Below are 18,523 nucleotides of genomic sequence, written 5' to 3'. Positions count from 1 at the left end.
AGATGAGGACAAGCAGGATGGAGGACAACATTCAATATGACTTATTCCTGTTATCAGTGTAATTAGTTTAGTATTAGTTTACTGTCTCACATAAATTACTTTATTACTATTGTTATTTCTATGGGCACCGGTTCTACATTTACTCTGCACACACTTTATATTTTTACTTATAATACTTTATATTATAATTTTTTATCATCACTTATATTAATTCATTATATTAATACTCAATTGTTTTATTGCGTTGCACTCTGTTGTATATTGTTGCTCTAATCTTCGATCAAACTGGCACAAGCATTTTCTTTGGGCTTAATAGTCAATCATATCATATCATATCATATCATATCATATCATATCATATCATATCATATCATATCGTTGATTTCTCATTTACCTGGAAAGTCCCTCAGTCAGAGTTTATACCTCATTTAAATTCACTCGATCCAGAACTTACAGTACCAGTCAAAAGTTTGGACACACCTTCTCATTCAATGCTTTTTTCTTTATTTTTACTTTTTTCCACATTGCAGATTAATATTGAAGACATCCAAACTATGAAGGAACACATATGGAATCATGTGGTAAACCAAAAAGGGTAAAACAAACCAGAATATGTTTTATATTTTAGATTCTTCAAAGTAGCCACCTTTTGCTCTGATGACAGCTTTGCACACTTCCTTCTTTCAACCAGCTTCATGAGGTCGTCACCTGGAATGGTTCTCCAACCGTCTTGTTCCCAGAGGTGCTGAGCACTTGTTGGCTGCTTTGCCTTCACTCTGCGGTCCAGCTCATCCCAGACCATCTCATGTGGGTTCAGGTCGGGTGGTTGTGGAGGCCAGGTCGTCTGACGCAGCACTCCATCACTCCCCTTCTTGGTCCAATGGCCCTGACGCAGCCTGGAGCTGTGTTTGGGGTCATTGTCCTGTTGAAACACAAATGCTGGTCCCACTAAGAGCAAACCAGATGGGATGGCATGTCGCTGCAGAATGCTGTGGTAGCCATGCTGGTTTAAGTATGCCCTTGAATTTTGAATAAATCACCGACAGTGTCACCAGCAAAGCCCCCCCCCCACACCATCACACCTCCTCCTCCATGCTTCACGGTGGGAGCCACACATGTAGAGACCATCCGCTCACCTTGTGTGCGTCTTACAAAGACATGGCGGCTGGAACCAAACATCTCAAATCTGGACTCATCAGACCAAAGTACAGAGTTCCACTGGTTTAATGTCCACTCCTTGTGTTTCTTGGCCCAAGCAAGTCTCTTCTTCTTCTTCTTGTTCTTCCTCAGTTGTGGCTTCTTTGCAGGAATTCGACCATCAAGGCCTGATTCACGCAGTCTCCTCTGAACAGCTGATGTTGAGATGTGTCTGCTACTTGAACTCTGCGAAGCATTTCTGTTGCCTCTGATCTGAGGTGCTGTTCATTTGCGGTTTCTGATGCTGGTCACTCTAATGAACGTATCCTCGGCAGCAGAGGTAACTCTTGGTCTTCCTGTCCTGGGGCGGTCCTCATGAGAGACAGTGTCATCATAGCGTTTGATGGTTTTCGCGACTGAACTTGAGGATACATTCAAAGTTCTTGAAGGTTTCCGGATTGACTGACCTTCCTGCCTTAAAGTAATGATGGACTGTCGTTTCTCTTTACTTAGTTGAGTGGTTCTTGCCATAATATGGATTAGAACTGTAGTCGAATAGGCCTATTCACTGTATAGAGCTGTGCACCAGCCCTGAACAACACAACTGATGGTCTCAAACACATGAAGAAGGCAAGAAATTCCACAAATTAACTCTTGACAAGGCAAACGTGTTAATTGAAAACCATTCCAGGTGACGACCTCATGAAGCTGGTTGAAAGAAGGAAGTGTGCAAAGCTGTCATCAGAGCAAAAGGTGGCTACTTTGAAGAATCTAAAATATAAAACATATTCTGGTTTGTTTAACACTTTTTTGTTTACCACATAATTCCATATGTGTTCCTTCATAGTTTTGATGTCTTCAATATTAATATGCAATGTAGAAAAAAGTAAAAATAAAGAAAAACCATTGAATGAGAAGGTGTGGCCCTAACTCCCTGACGTACATCACATCCTTCATTCGTGCTTCACGCTCAGGGCTCATATCTGCTGCTCGGCAACAAGGTGACGATGTTTCAATGAAAGTCGGCAACTAGACGTTAGAGATTGATACCAAACTTTATTGTAAAAATAATAATACAATACAAAATTCATCACAATGCTTTGTACAAGTTATTTCTCAAACAGCAAATAACGTAACTTTCTACTTTCATATGGGAATGAAATGAGTTTTACAGAGAAGAAACACAACTGTACATCAAACCAGTGTCTGGAGTCACTGTCATGGAGGCTCACACGATACATCCTCATTAATATGACTGAATAACATTCAGTCTGATCTCCTCCAGCTGTTCTGCTCGTCTAGTGCAGTGGTTTCCCAATCTAGGGGTCGAGACCCCCCAGGAGGACGAGAGGCACAGAGAGCGGGGTCGCACTATGATTTACAAAAGTCTAATAAAAGTATTTTAGCTTTTGTTGTTACAAAAGATTTAAAAAATATTAGTTAACTTTGAAATAAACGACCCGAAAGAGACTATGAGAGATTGGTGAGCACATGAGTTGAAGCGGGACAATTTACAGCATCACAGAAAACAAAGCTCAAATAAATATCCTCCCAGTCTGTGAACAGAGATGGAAATGAATCTGGTTCTTCAGCTGTCATCTTTTTCCCAGAGTCCACTTCTCCGCATGCCTGCAAAACAAGATGTGCAGTGACTCATTAGCAGATGCAAGAAACGCTTTGTGCACTTTTTGTTTGTAAAGTTTAGCTCATTTTGTAATTTACCTCATTACTTCTGTGCCTTTCTATTTTTATCCAGATGTTCAATGTGAGCTTTCACCCATTTGTTTTTCTTGTGCGACTCGCTGGGGTGGACGATGCAGATGGTGTTTTTAGTCTTCGTAATGAACCTGAAAACGGAAACAATCATTACTGGAAGGAAATTGAAAAACAAAGTACTGTGACTTTTCCCTTTGACTAATGAATACATGTAAACATTGTGTAAATATACTTACACAGTAGCACTGATGTCACAGCCCTCCCCGGCTTGCTGCAGTGTGTAGGTTGAAATCCTTATCAGCGGGAAAAACTTGTCCGTGGTGCTCAGACAACAATCCACCGCAACCTCAGCTGCAGGGAGAGAGAGAATCTAATTCACTGGGGGTTTGGGGTGTGGGGGAATGAAACAGATGCATGCAATGATACATTCAAATCTAAAATCTGAGCAGCTAACATTGTCTCTCTGTGTCTTACCTCCTGCAAACCCAGTGCAGATGAGGCCCAGCACGAGCAGAGCTGCAGCAAGTCGAGAGGCCATGTCTTCGTAGGAGTGAGCTCAGGGTTCAGAGGCTCTTCTGTTCAGGAGTGAGTGAAGCTGCTGCTGTGAGGAGAAGGGAAGAGCTGCAGGTACATTTATACAGGTGTGCAAGTGAAAATGAAAGTGTGATCGGCTCATTGACTGGAAAGTATTGGCACACGTGCCTGGGCGGGCGCCTCTTTCCTCCTCCGCTCCTCTGGGTTCCTCGCCAACGTCTTCCTGTGTCTCTTGTCAGATTTCGCCCTGAGGCCAGTTATCTGGTAAAGTGAATTGAGAAATACCTTCCACGCTTTACACAATCCAACTTTCCATGAAAGTGACACAGTCCGTGCAGATGAGGACAAGCAGGATGGAGGACAACATTCAATATGACTTATTCCTGTTATCAGTGTAATTAGTTTAGTATTAGTTTACTGTCTCACATAAATTACTTTATTACTATTGTTATTTCTATGGGCACCGGTTCTACATTTACTCTGCACACACTTAAAATACACTTTATATTATAATTTTTTATCATCACTTATATTAATTCATTATATTAATACTCCATTGTTTTATTGCGTTGCACTCTGTTGTATATTGTTGCTCTAATCTTCGATCAAACTGGCACAAGCATTTTCTTTGGGCTTAATAGTCAATCATATCATATCATATCATATCATATCATATCATATCATATCATATCATATCATATCATATCATATCATATCATATCATATATCATATCATACCGTACTGTACCGTATCATACTCAAAACCTTTTCACTATTTTGTTACTCAATCAACTGCAAAGATTTTCTGAAATGTCCTTGTCAGTGAAAGTGAAGTGTGTTGATTTCTCATTTACCTGGAAAGTCCCTCAGTCAGAGTTTAAACCTCATTTAAATTCACTCGATCCAGAACTTACCTCTTTGGATTTGCACCAATTTGCACTCACTCATTGACATTCGTCCTTTAAACGACCCTCAAAAAACGAATCGGGCCCTAATTCCCTGACGTACATCACATCCTTCCACCAAGTTTCATGGAAATCGGATCAGTAATAAAGAGACGTAATCAACGAACCCCTCTCACCTCGGGGCAGTCGCCTGTTTTTCACACACACATCTTCGATTCGTCCTCTTTCTGTCTGTGTTTCTACATGACGACTTGCTCATGACTGGACTGTCTGAGACGCACATCAATAATGAGATAGAAATCTGAAGTTTGTACAGTAAGCCCCGATATTTAATCTTTAATCTACATCGTTTCACACATTTTTTTAGTTGATGTCAGTGCTGAGTGGGAATTTTACGCTTGTGTGTGCACGCTCCCAAGTAGTAGATGTCGATCTGTGAGTGTGGGAGTTGTTGAGCAACAGCAGAGAAACTTCTTTCAGCCAGAAGTCTGTAGTTATTGCCAAGACTAGAGATAATAGACGTTATCACGCTGCGACAGGGCGAGTGAGGTTAAACTGTGATTTCCCGACAGCCTTTCAGTGAGTTTCAGGATGAAAGGACGGGAATTTATATCATTATCAGTCTCAATGCTGCTCCTATTATTTCATTTGATCAAATCTAATCATCTAAGTTGAGTCGTGGTGGTGAACCCACACTTGACCTCTGTTTTCATCTGTTTATTTATTTGTCTGTTAGCAGCATTACAAAACCATTACTGGACAGATCCCCTCGAAAGTAGGTGGACGGATGTTGAGACTCTTCGACTCTTTGCAAAGACCCAGAATAAGCACAGAAATGTCCCGAGCTTTCAGGTGAAGCAGGATTTAACGTTTTGATTCCGCTGCAGAGATCACATGTTTTTTGGTTTTTTCACAGCACATCCACAATGACATTTGGCATCGTCAACAAAATCTCTCTGGACATCTTCTTTGGAAACGAGATGAGGAAACAAGAGGACGAATGTTAACTACGTCTTCCACACGAGCAGAAGCTCACTGACCTTCTCCTTTACGCATTTTCACATGTTGAGTAAGAACGAATGTCGTGTTCCTCTTTTTAAAAAAGCAGTACGGGACAAAGCATTCATTGTGTTCCAGGGGAAGCTGCAGTTAAAAGAGAAATGTTACTTCACATAAACGACTCGCTTTCTTTTACAATTGACCCAAAATCGATAGTTTCAACATTTCAACTCCCCAACATGACCCATAGACACTAATGTGAGAGTAACCTGCACATCCTGACGCTGTGAGCAAGTCCATGCTCGTAATAAGATTCCTGCACAGACGAGCTATTGTGACGTTTTATTTCAGGGATTGTGACAGTCACAAAACTTAAATCTGTGTTAGAGGTTACCGGTTATCTTTATTGTCCCACAAGGGGAAATTTGTTGTGAGGCAAGAGTTGGCAAAGAGACAAAACCACAGAGACGACGTCAACAACAGCTTCTGAATATGAAGCACGATCCATTAATTAACTGCTGCTCCCACCCTCTGCAAACAAAGTTTAAACACATCTGCAGAGCCACGTGGTTTCCAGGAAATCATATTCTAAGATTTGCTTTGAGTATCCATAAAATAGATCTGTAAAAAAGGAAAAGCAGACAAGGAAGAAATCCTTGCTGCTGTGCAGAGAAGGGGACGGGGCCCTGAGGCTGTGAGAAATACCATAAGGTTTATTTGGGCCGTGGGGGTTTGGACTGTAACACAAGTCAGGGCCTTTGCTTTAATAGCACTACATTTTCACACTGTAGATATTTTCTGTATCTCTTAATATGCAGTTGTTTTCCTCATTTCTTGTTTTGTGCAGTTGTGTGCTCGTCTTCTTCACCTGCCCGTCTGCTGCTGTGTCACCCAGAGCCATATTTCACTCACTTTTGAACAGTTCCCTGTTTGTCAGATCGGGTCGAGGCACATCTTCTTCTAAGCTGGTGGGATGTAGCTTTCGGGAACTTTTCGAGGACAGTGGAAGACACAACAAATTTCGATATTGTTTGGATGAAAACCAAGCAGCATGCAGGGTGTCCTGCTGGGAAGGAGAAGCAGAGCCGACAGATCAGAGTGAAATGAGATCATATCTGGTTCTGCTGCTGTGAATCTCTCACATTTTATTCAGATTAGATTAAAGAACAGAAACTGTGACGGAAAAAATCTCCCAACAAAAAGAAGGCGGCATTATCACGTGAATCTAGCACTGAAAACAAAATATGATATCTCATGATGTCTGACATATTGAAACCTGAGATGGTAAATGTTTTATTTTAATTTTCTGTATCTTAGAAAGTTTTGTGTGAGGTCGTTTGTCTTTGTGTTGTTTGTCCAGAGAAAAAAACTGTGCATCTGAAACTCACTTGTTCTCTGGAAACGTTACTTCATCTCTCTGGCGTGTTTTGATTCTTATTAACAGTCAGTGAGTCACAACTGTAGAGGAACTAAACTCTGTGTAGCGGTTAACCCACATCATTGTTATCTGCTGGTGTAACTTACGTATATAACTAAGTAAAAGCTGCAGCGTCTGCACAGGGAACCATGCCAGGGCCCGAAGGTTCGTTTTCCTTGATTGTTTATCGATGGTGCGTTCTTACAGTAAAGCTCGTGTTCAGGCTTGTTTAAGGAGTTTTGAAGAGGTGCTGGTATCGTTTACTGGAGCAGAGTTGCTTTTTTTTTCGTGTTCACTTTCACTGGAACTTTCCACCGGCTGAACTTCCCCCCCCCCCTTTTTTAGCTGCTGCACCTGCTCTTTTGGGCCCAGTCCAGAAAACAACATGGACTATTATTTTGGTTCCAGTTGTGACTTTGTGCGCAGTGCATGTGTTTCACGGTTTATATATTAACAGGTCAACCTCTGAGGTTTCCCCTGCACAGCACTTTTTAATTTCTGTGTATATATGACGGTCTTTGGAGATGATGAGCAACTTTCATAGAAAGCATTGATTTTCTGCAACCAAAACATTTTTCATGGCAATTGACACAAAACAATGTTTACGTCAAATTTATCAAAACTGTAAAATTTACAATTGACTTCTGCCAAGTTTTAATAACCTTTCAAACTGCATATAATCAAAACTATAACTTGGATGTGATAAGAGGTTTATTGATTCTGAAACCGCGTATTGAGATACGTGAAGGTGGATCTCCAAATCCTCAAAACCTGTCCACCTCCATTAATGCTGTTGAGCTCTCACTACAGATAATAATAATAATAATAATAATAATAATAATAATAATAATAATAATAATAATAATAATAATAATACATTTTCTTTCCCGGTGCATTTCTTAACACCCAACACCTTACAATGCATTATATATAAGTTCAAAAATCATCAAAAGGGATTTATGATATAACATAATATGATATCATAAAATAGAACCTAATATAACCTGATATAACATAGTTTAATATTTCAAAAATAAGATGCATGTGTCATGTGACTATTTTGATCCAATCATTATCGATCGATCAGCACCTGCTGTGAAAGATGAATTATCTGAGATTGTTAATAAGTTAAATTAAATGGTTAAAACATGATTCTTGAAGCCGGCTGGGACTCTCCTGACAGTGAAGGTTAAGTTTCCTTTCTTTCTATCTAACTATCTAATCTTTTCATGCAGGAGGAAACTTGGACTGAGCAACATGATCTCTCTCCACAACCGCTAATTAAAGGTAGATTTTCAGGTTTGGTTATTGAGAAATAAAGGTATCTCCCTCTTGGGAAAGTCCTGAGCCGAACCCAAACACAACACAATAGATTCCGGTTCTAATTAAAGGCTTCAAAGCAGAGACGACAATAAAAAAATCTAATTGACGAGAGTCACAGTTTCCATAATGTTCCTCTGCAATTTATTATTTACAGTCAAAGAGTCAGTTTGGGATTCTGGATCCAGAAACAGTTTAATTTTGAAGATGAATGAACATGACTGAGGTGTGAGTTTCCATGTGGTGACAGTGGTTTGTGGTCGGGCCTGAAACCAAACCGCACGCGTGGCTTTGAACTTTGATTGAGTCCTGAAGTTTTCACGATCAGATGAGATCTGCTGTCACCTTGTGTTTTATACTTTGTATTACAGCTGAGATTTAGAGCCGAGAGCCTGAGGGCACAGGGAGTGGAGTGGAGTCGGTCAGGAGCTGAGATCCTCCAGCTGCTCACAGCAACACAAGAACAATCAGCATGTCCAAACAATATTTAATGTTCAGGTTGAAATGAGCAGCAGGTGACAGGTTCCTCAGTCACTGCTGCCACCTGCTGCTGGTTATTATACATTATATATAATACCTTATTTGGATATAAGTATATTTTGCCTTTAATACCTTTACATTTCCTCACTTTCATGTTCTTACTTTAGCAAATTTCTCAAAGTACATTTTTGTAGTGTTCTCTTTTATGTATCTTTACTTCGATACCTTATCTGTACATACGTATATATTTCCTTTCATACCTTTTCATTTCTATAAATTTTATATTTAAATTTTACATTCTACATTTTCACATTTCTGTATATGTATATTTACCTTTATTTAAATAGATAATTTGTATATAACTTTGTATTTCCTATATATGTTTAAATTGCTTAGTTACTGTATTGTTATATTATTATATTACATCATTCAATGCCTTATCTGTATATATGTGTATATTTCATTGTATAACTTTAAATGTATATCCTTACATCTGCACATTTATGTATTTGCATATTTTGTAGTGTTCTATTTATTTATCTATGACTAAATACCTAATTTGTGTATATATGCATATATTTCCATTTATAAATATTGATATACTTTCACATTTGAATATTTCTATATAAGTTATAAATATATATATAAAGTTGCATAGTCCTCTCTGTATTTATCTTTCTGATATTTAAATACTTCATTTTGATATATTTCCCTTTTGCACCGTAACATTTTAATACTTTAAAATGTTTAATTTACATATATTTATGCAGTGTTCTCTTTATTTTTCTGTGAGTTAATACTCTATTCGTATGGATGTATATATTTCCTTTTATATATATTTCCATCCTTATATATGTTCACATTTGCACAAGTATACTTTTGGAGGCTTCTCTTTATTTATCTATATTCAAATATAGTTTCCTTTATACCTTTACTTTTAAAGGGTTGTCAAATTAAATGATGTATGAGTTTTGATGAGGTTATGAATATTAAAAACAGCTAAAGAATGAATGACTGTGAGTTTCTCTGATGCCGAGCCGGAGTGTTTTTCCTCCGTGGCTCCAGCAGGTGTCAGCTTTACCCCGCGGCTGCGCCTCTGACTCGCAGCGGGAGGAGGATGCTGTCAGTCCGGCCACTCTCTCCTCGGCGGCGCTGGGACGAGCTCCGCGGATCTGGATGTTGAGGAAAAATGGCCACCGGCGGCGGGAGGAAGCAGAGGGAGCAGCGGCCACTCTTGGATTAAAGCGTCGCGCCTGACCTATGGATGTACCCGGAGGCTCCCGCACCGACTTGATTCACGCGCCGGAGCTCGCCGAGGAAACCTGCCGCAAACGCCGCTCGCTGGTGAGTGTTGAGGCGGATTCGCGCAGAGAGAGACACGCAGAGGTCCCCGGAGCTAGCTCGTCGCTGCTAGCCGCCTAGCTTCGGGGTTAGCATACACTGGAATGTGCGTTCTACGCTAACGTCGCTTTGCAACCGCGGCGGCGCCGGAGCTAACGTTAGCATGTCGGGGTCCAGAAGGACGCAACGAAATCAACCCCCGAGTGTTATTGTTATTAATATGATTATGAATTCACTGGGTGTGTGTGTTGAACGTCGCCGTGTAGCCTGACAGATCAGATGCTAGTGCGATCAGCTGGTCGCTAGCTAGCGGGTCGCGAGCTAACGTCTGCGGTCCCACGGGGGGAGGCTGTGTCCGGGCTCCCTGCGGGGATTCAACCCACCGCAGCCCCCCGTGGAAAACACCCGGGGACGTGCGCCGCTGCAGCCCGGGACCGGAGCGGTGTGACGGGGCTGTGTCCGTGCGACCTGCCGCTGCCGGGTTTGTTTAGACCCCGCAGCCGCAGTGATTTGGCATATTTACATCGGCCTCACGTCGATGCTTGATGTGCGGCTCTACCTTCACCTGAGCGCGACCCCAGGCCGGAGCACCGCTCCCGGGTGCGGGGCCGCGCGGGGACCCGCAGCCCCTGGAGCTGCAGCGTGATGCGGGGTGTGTTGGTACAAACGCGTGTCACGCTTTTTGCGGTGTTTACTTGGCGCAGCTGTGACACAGGCATCTGCATCACGTGATTTAAATGGGTCCAAATCTCCTGCAGGTACAGTTTTTTAAAAACCAGTCCGAGAACCAGTGAACGTGACTCTTCAAACCTGACTGCGTGTAATCATCTAGGAGTATAAAGGACGTGAGTAATTATCTGCACAATGAAAACAATCATATTTAGATATTAATATTAATACCTTGATTCATACAGCACTTCTCACAAACCGTTATAACGTGAAGTCAAGAGAATAAAGACATTTTATCGGTAGAGCCCAGATTCACGAGTCACAGTTTGTCTGGTAGATGTGAACAAGGTGCGACGTCCTCTGTTCTTCACCCTCAACAAGAGGAAAACTACCAATAAACAGGTAGAAGCCCCAGAGAGAGTCACATGTGAGGATCCCTCTCCCAGGACGGACAGACCTGCACTGGATGCTGCGTGCAAGTTTAAGCATGACCCCCCCCCATCACAAGATTTAAAACTGGCATAAGGTGAAATCAGGGGATTGTGGTGCAGTAGAATAACATGTGAAGCTTTGTTTTCAAAAGAAGCTTCTGACTGTGGCAGGCGGTTCCAGTCTTCTTGCTTGTGACATGTGTGCAACGCAGGAATGTCTGTTGTTTCCTCCACATGATGATTCAGTGCAATCTACCCAGTGCCTGGAGGTTAGCGGTGAACATCTAAAGGTTATTAGCCAGACAGACACAGTCCATAGCTGACAAATAATGATTTGGATGTTAAACATGTTATTTAATTGAGGTTGAGAAGCTCTGTTGTTGCAGCAGCCGTGGTTTAACGTCTTAATCTTCCACCTTCATACCTGATTCTCTGCATAATTCACTGTGGCACATCCCGTTCAGTCACACTTAGCCGTGCATCAGATGTTACATGCAGCTCAATTATTTCCCCTGGTTGTCTGATTCACCTGCCAAAAACATCACGTGCACCCATAACTCTTCAGTGTTGCATCACGAGCACAGACCTGGAACGGTGAACGTTTGACCTGCATTGAAACAACAACAACAATAATATTCATTTTTACAGTAACTTCTTTCCAACATGTCTGAAAATACGACCTGACTGTGACATGACTCTGCAAATATCTATCTCCTCACAAACAGAAATCGACAACAACTGTATCCCACCCCACCCCACCCCAGCCAGAGACTGGCCATCACACACATATTATAAAGAACAAACTAATAAACTGAAGTAACAATAACAATATTAATCATAATATTAAAAAGACAACAGCAGCTGAAAATTAAAAACAATGGAGAAGGAACAAAACAGCCTCACATTGAAATCAAAACAAATAAGACCCTACAGCCATTCCACAAAGTCATGGTCATCAGTTACAGTCATTAAGTCACATTTCTTGTAGTGCGTATAGATTATAATAACCCAGCAGTTGTTGCCATATTTTTCTGACTTTATTAACTGAACCTTGAGTTTAACATCTGAGCTTTTCCAACTTGAGGCATTACCTCCTCTTCTATACGAGGCTGGAGCTGAATAGTACGAGTTAGATGAGCTTAACCCAACTTGTATTTATAGCCTTGGTGAATATGAGGAATAAAATTAAATGGATTTTAATAAAGAAATGCAGCCAACAGACGATTTTTTAACCATATTTACATAATGGTAAAGTCCTGAAAGTGAATATTTAACAAAACCACATTCTCATTATACATTAATTTCACCATTAACGGTCTCATCTTTGTCAGACAGGCTCTGGGCTTAGAAGCAGTTGGTGTGTGCGACCTGAACTGAACTCAGTGAAGCTGCTGCAGTCACTTCCTTTCAGTTTGTTTGGTCATATTAAATAACCATTAGACATGTCAACACCACCATGAGAAGAGAAACAGGGCCCACAGAGAGCCACTGGTTAAATACTGTTCAACTACTGAATGTAGCCACAGTTAATCTGTTTATGCCATTAGACCCCTTTGGAAGTAACTGATGATCTTTTGAAGGTTTTAATCAAATATAAAAACCTGATTAGGTAAAGTAGCGGTGGACAGATGTGTAGGCTGCAGCTGCTTCTGTGACATGTCACCAAAGTGAGTTTGTTTCTGCACACAGGGCTTCGTGTGTTTGAATGAATTCAGAACTAAACCATGTTTATTCTAGTCAATCAACGAATCGTTAGAGTGATGCCTCTCAATGAATGTCAGCTAATTAGCGTGTGTCACGGAAATGGTACTTAAGTATTAACACATTTATTTGTAAAAATATAAATTTATATATTTAAATATTAGTCAATCAAGTGCTTTATTACTATTTCCGAGACACTTGTGGACCTTCATACTTTTTTTTGCTGTCATAACCTAAACATTAGTTAAGTTAATAAGCTGACATTCATTGAGAAGCACTACGATTAGTTGATTGACTAGAATAAAGATCATTTAGTTCTGAATTCATGGCTGGAAAAGATCTGAGTGATATGTTTTGAGGTAGGAAATATGACGGCCATTATATTCCCTGTTTTTTAACTCAGTAAAATGAATAGATGAGTTGGTAATAAAAAGAAACCTGAAGCTCTTTAATCTCTAGTTTGTAGTTTCCCTTATGTTTAAAACTTGCCAAGTTTTAAGTGTTTTTGCTTGGAACCAAATCACAATAACCAGAATGCTGCCAATTTAATTCTCTCAACAAGCTGTAGAATTAAATTAAATACATGTTGCTCATGTTGACCCAGATAGACAAGCTCCAGAAAATGTCCAGAAAACGAATTGCCTGTGAAACTAAGTCACGTCTTGTTACACATTGACCTGGACTGACTCTTAAGTTGGACATCAACAACGTCCCTGTCCATTTGTTTGGCTCAGACGTCCTAAGAGAAGCAATCGTTTCACATTAAAGTTCTCATTCTCCAAAATAACGTTTTGGAACAGTTAACATCTCGGCCTCCAATTAGCTTGTGAAACTGCAAAATTCAACTCATAAACAGTCAAGTATTATTCAGACAATGTGCACAATGTGTTCAGCTAAGATCGTAACAGCCACAGGGGCTGTTTACTCTGATTTCCTGAGATTTCTCCAAACCTGCCAGTAGTTGGTGACGTCATGACTGTGACCCCAGGGCTTTTTCTCACACTGTGCTTTTAAGACGAGCACACACTGAAACCTATCACCGGTTGAGTCATTCAGCAGAGTTTACTCAGGGCTACAACTCGGGCTGCTGTGACTTAATGAATACACACAACCCTCAGCCTCCCCTTGCATCTACAACTGGATGTTTCTTTGTTATTAGTGGGTATTTCTCTCTTGGGGAGTTACAGTCACTCCCACAGGTGTTGAGGCAAAGACACAGTGTCTTGATCTGCGTGGTTTGTGGCGTCCCTTGTGTCCCGTGAACATCGGCAGTTACCCTCTTGTTTACATATTTAGCAGTTTTATGACCGTTATGATTAAACATTCCCAGTTTTCAGTGATGAATCAGTTTTAGTTAAGCAACATTGCTGATACTTTAGCATTAACGCAACACATCCGTTAGTTTATTAGACAACTTTACCTCATGTATTCTGTATGCCGCTACTAATGGTTCATCTTATAATAAGGTATCTATGTTTCATGACTAGTTGATTAATTATGAAATATGCCAAAGTGAGGTCTTGAAAAAGCTTATTTTCAGTCAGAAGTCTTGAAGTATTTCTTTCCTAGTGATATTATGAAGTAGAGAAAAGCTGTGACGAGTGACAAGTGAAGGTAGCAGTGCGAATGTACTGGGATTGTTTAGAATTATTCAGAACAAAAATGGTTCCTTGTAGGTTCCATGATGATATGAAGAATGTTGTGTGTGAAGCCTTATTGGGAATATAAATAGAGATGTTCTCATTAAATGGATGAGAGCAAAGCTTTACCCAGCAAATACTAATATACACAAAAACCCCAAAGATTATCATGGATTGCATTTTTATTATCTGTGCATTTGAGTGTGTGTGTTGGGACGGGAGCAGCACTGTGTGTTCTGCTCTCTGAGGCTCTTCATATCGATTCATGTTGCTGAAAAGCTACATTAAAAAACCTCGTGGATAATGCAGCACAAGGTCAATGCTAATTTCCCACTTGGAACACAAAGTGAACTTTCTCAGGCCACGTGAAGAAAGAAAAAGACATCCTTTGTTGTGTGTGTGTGTGTGTGTGTGTGTGTGTGTGTGTGTGTGTGTGTGTGTGTGTGTGTGTGTGTGTGTGTGTGTGTGTGTGTGTGTGTGTGTGTGTGTGTGTGTGTGTGTGTGTGTGTGTGTGTGCGCCGCAGACATTTACTGTAAGTTGTAGTTTACGAGTTGTCGTCTTCGTTGAGAAGAAGCAGCGAGCAGGAAGAAACCAGGAGAGGATCATTCCTAATTAGCCCCGGGGCCTGCACATCACAGAGACAGCAGAGCACTGAAATCACTGTCAATACACACATACTTAAGCATGCGCAGACAATGTGTGTGTACTTAGTGTTTGTAACATACTGCACATGCACATACAAAGTGTTTTTGTGTTAATTAATGGCAAAAGTTAGATATTGATAGATGTTAGTGGACAAAGCTGGAAAACTCTGTATTTTTAGATGATAACAATATTAAGGCTTTTACAGACTTTTTTGTTTTTGTCACGAGTACTTTCACACAGAAGGAAAACATTATGTGGCAGAAAGTGGCATCTTTTTCCTCTTAAGGACGTTGCTTAGCTTTTGCACAGCAAAATAAAGACATCAACCAATCATTGTTCACTTTTGTAGTTATGCAACAACCGACCGCAGACAGACTGCTAAATCATAACTCGTTTAAAAAAAACGTGGGAGACCATAGACACATTGACAGATGAAACCACCACAACAACAAACATGGAGGCGGACGGCTGGTGACGTCACCTTGTGGCGCTGGTTTGTGTAATATTGTTGCCACAGTTCCACAGAAGTAAGCAAAATCCTTTTTGTGACACTTTAATCGGCTGTTGTGCGTTTCTGCTCATTCACCTGTCACCAGAGACTCTATAGGATGATTCGATTCAGTCTGTGATGTGAAGATTATGTCTGTGAACCTGTCACAACAGGAGAATCTTCAGATCAGCCTCAAATCGACAACACCCCTGCAATCGTCGGATCTGGACCCAAAGTGGGACTGATATTCGTCTAGAGTGCAACAAGCCTTACTTTGGACTTTGTGCTTTTTAACTTTGCAGATCTTTTACATCCACAAAAAAACTGAAAAAAGCATCATATATCTCCATGGATTATTTGTGATAGCGTGTGGTTTATTGTGGTTTAACTGTTATTTATGCTTTGGATCCTGTTGTTAGTTTATCTCCAGACTGAATGGAAACAAAAAGAGTGACACACATTTAATAATATCCTGTAAGTCGGTGGTATAAGTGCAGGTTTAGGCAGAGAGGAGCTGAAATCACATCTGAATGTTGTGGTTATACAAGTCACTGAGAAACCTTCAGGCTCATTTAACACAACAGGTCTCTGGGTGCAGTTAATCAGATTTTTTCACTTTCCTGTGCATAGCCGACCTTGCTGCCGGTGGTATGTTGAGCAGGAGATTTTATTGCCTGGCTTCATTCAGTGAGGTGGATGATCTGCTCTCCCTGCTGGCCTCATTTCCATATGGCCCAGTGTAGCCCTGCTGGAAACCACACTCCAGTATCGTCTTAGTGAACCAGAAGAATCTCAGAATGTTCCAACAGTCTCCAGCAGAGGGTTCTTGAAATAATAACTCGAAATAACAGATCGAGGTACCTGCAGATGTATTTTATGTTCTTTAAATGATCGTCCACAAATCAACAAATCAATCTCTTCCTGCTTTTGTTTATATCACAAAATAATGCTTTAGAGGAAACTTTTTCTATTCTCTGTATGTGTAGCACAAAACCCTTGATGTCATAATAATGCAAAGTTAATGTGAACTCAGTGAGCCTGGATGTACCTAATGACCAAGATGAATTTTTAATGCTGCTTTCTACTGAGGGTTTTGCATGTCCCCTCCCGTTTCTGGACCGAATGGTACGTTCCTCTCGGTGAGAGACGGCCATAGCCACTCCACCTCCCGTCCTCCTCCTCCAAAGCCTTGTACACCCGGTGTCAGGGGGGGATCAGCTGTGCCAGTCCCGGCAGGCCACACACACACACACAGACACACAACACACACACAAACACACACACAGTACACTGGCTGGCAAACAAAGCCTCTGGCAGTGCCAATGAAGACAAGCCATGCCTCCGAGCTTAGCCTGTCCTCTTCTCTGACCGCGGTGAGGGGAAGGCACAGGACACCGTTGTTGTCGACTCATCAGTAAGACGAACGTTTATTATTTTTTTTTGGGAGGTAGAGGAGCCGGTCTTGGTACAGTGGAATATTTTTTCTGTCTTCTGCTGCTGAGGAGTTGAGATGCTGGCGGAGCGCAGAGAGAACAGCAGGTAGGGGAAAATGAAGAGCTGGGTGCTGAGCTTGTCTCCACGGCGACCAGGGGTAACTGTTAACTGGCAACGCCAACCTCGGTGAATGTGGCATGTTTACCCTGATTCCTGATGCATTGTCTTTCCGTGTCACTGCCTGACTCGTGTCTGTACTTAACATTTAGGCTGTTTGCAAGATGCTGTACTGCAGAGTGACTGAGCAGCTGTGTGTTCGTAACCATCATTAAGCAGCGAGCGATGCAACAGTCCTCCCACTGTAAGAGCTGCTGGTTGAAGCTGTTGGTTCTACATTTAACCTAATGCAACAGTTGTCAAGATCAGAACGATGGTGACACATTATTTCGATTCCTTTCGTTTAAATCCATCCACAACATAGAAAGTCTATAGTTCCTGAAATATTCTCTCACTGATTTTCCAGTTGAAACATCAAGTGGAAACCGATGAAATTAAGTTACACAGTTTTACAAGGCGCTGTGCTCCTGGTTAGTTAGTACACACTGTCACGTGACAGGTACATAGAGAGGGCCTCTGTGAGGTAGAGCTCTGCCTGTCTGCCGAGGATGGTTAAAATGTTATGGATTATTTTCGACAGTGCACTGGACCACCGGGGGCTATAGTGGGGCATGGACGAGCATTACTGAAACAAAGTGCTGCACACAGCTCTACAATGAAGAACATTGAAAAGTGTAAAAATATCTCATCATTATGAAACTGTAGGAAGACAAATTAGACTGAGGATCACCGCAGTCTAGACTATTAATGCAAAATACTGCATAACAAAGACCCTCTTTGGGAAAATGTTCTCGTGATACACATAAAACCCCAATTACATTTTTCTAGTTGTTCGGTTGTGAAGCTGAGGGCGCTGCAGATGACCTCACATCTGGACCTCAAGCTGTCTTTGCTGATGCTGCATCTGTAAAAGGACACATTTATGGAAATGTATGATATTTATATTAAAGTCAAAATGTGCCATATCGATATGACAATTATGGTAATTAACATTTTTTATGGATGTTGACAGGCAGGTATTTTGTATGAAGCCCACGTGTTGTTATGGTTACCATTCAGCGAGGCTGACACATCGGCTCGAACATTATTCTCTGAACATTTGTACTTTGAGTAGAAAAATACAGTCATTAGTTTTCTCCGTGATCTCGAGGGAATAAATCCACATTTGTCAGAAGTGTTGCTGCACCTCAACACAAACTGTTTCCAGTGTTGAATCTTTAATGGCTGGCGGAGGAGACGCAGGTAGAAGTTAGGCAGTGACTGGTGGTAATGGCCTGTGATGATGACACCCCAGACCTAAATAGAGATCCGGGTGAGGAGGGTTGTCAACTCGGGTCCTCTCCACACTTGTTTGACGTGAGATAATTCCCTGGCCTCCTGGCTCGTGTTACTCTCACGCAGGTCAGACATTAGCTATCAAATGAAAACATGCTGCAGTAGATGGAAGTAGCTCTGTGGTAACTGTATCTCTCTGAATCACCTTGATCCTTCAAGTTGGCTTCTATCTTAAAGTCACAGATGTTTTCTATGTCTTGCAGTGGATTGT

The 18,523-nt window shown here is 41.2% G+C and overlaps 2 protein-coding genes across 3 annotated transcripts in view; one reads left to right on the top strand and one right to left on the bottom strand.

Annotated features, from left to right (window-relative positions):
- Positions 1-2,173: 2,173 nt before the first annotated feature.
- On the bottom strand, positions 2,174-3,488 carry LOC124852426 (C-C motif chemokine 20-like). Its single transcript, XM_047341390.1, has 4 exons — positions 3,328-3,488; positions 3,090-3,204; positions 2,860-2,984; positions 2,174-2,766 (listed from the first exon to the last, which is right to left on the bottom strand). The coding sequence occupies exons 1-3, from the start codon at positions 3,389-3,391 to the stop codon at positions 2,864-2,866; spliced, it is 300 nt and encodes a 99-aa protein (XP_047197346.1). The 5' UTR covers positions 3,392-3,488; the 3' UTR covers positions 2,174-2,766; positions 2,860-2,863.
- A 6,128-nt stretch (positions 3,489-9,616) lies between these two features.
- Positions 9,617-18,523, top strand: part of wdfy3 (WD repeat and FYVE domain containing 3) — a 76,661-nt gene continuing 67,754 nt past the window's right edge. For both annotated transcript variants that reach the window (XM_047341322.1, XM_047341323.1), the window contains exon 1: positions 9,617-9,852. The gene's annotated coding sequence lies outside the window, so the exon portion shown is untranslated. The remainder of the gene's footprint in view (positions 9,853-18,523) is intronic.

Source organism: Hippoglossus stenolepis, chromosome 9 (assembly GCF_022539355.2).
Source record: "Hippoglossus stenolepis isolate QCI-W04-F060 chromosome 9, HSTE1.2, whole genome shotgun sequence".
Lineage (NCBI taxonomy): Eukaryota > Metazoa > Chordata > Actinopteri > Pleuronectiformes > Pleuronectidae > Hippoglossus > Hippoglossus stenolepis.
The sequence above is the reverse complement of the archived record's forward strand: the minus strand, read 5'-3'. Positions and strand labels throughout refer to the sequence as shown.

What these genes read in the sequence shown, in the direction of transcription:
- LOC124852426 (XM_047341390.1), bottom strand. Translation starts at nt 3,391, where the DNA reads ATGGCCTCTCGACTTGCTGCAGCTCTGCTCGTGCTGGGCCTCATCTGC. An exon ending in CTGCACTGGGTTTGCAGGAG is followed by an intron (nt 3,205 to 3,327) that starts GTAAGACACAGA and finishes CTCTCCCTGCAG; the next exon opens with CTGAGGTTGCGGTGGATTGT. An exon ending in TGTGACATCAGTGCTACTGT is followed by an intron (nt 2,985 to 3,089) that starts GTAAGTATATTT and finishes TTCCGTTTTCAG; the next exon opens with GTTCATTACGAAGACTAAAA.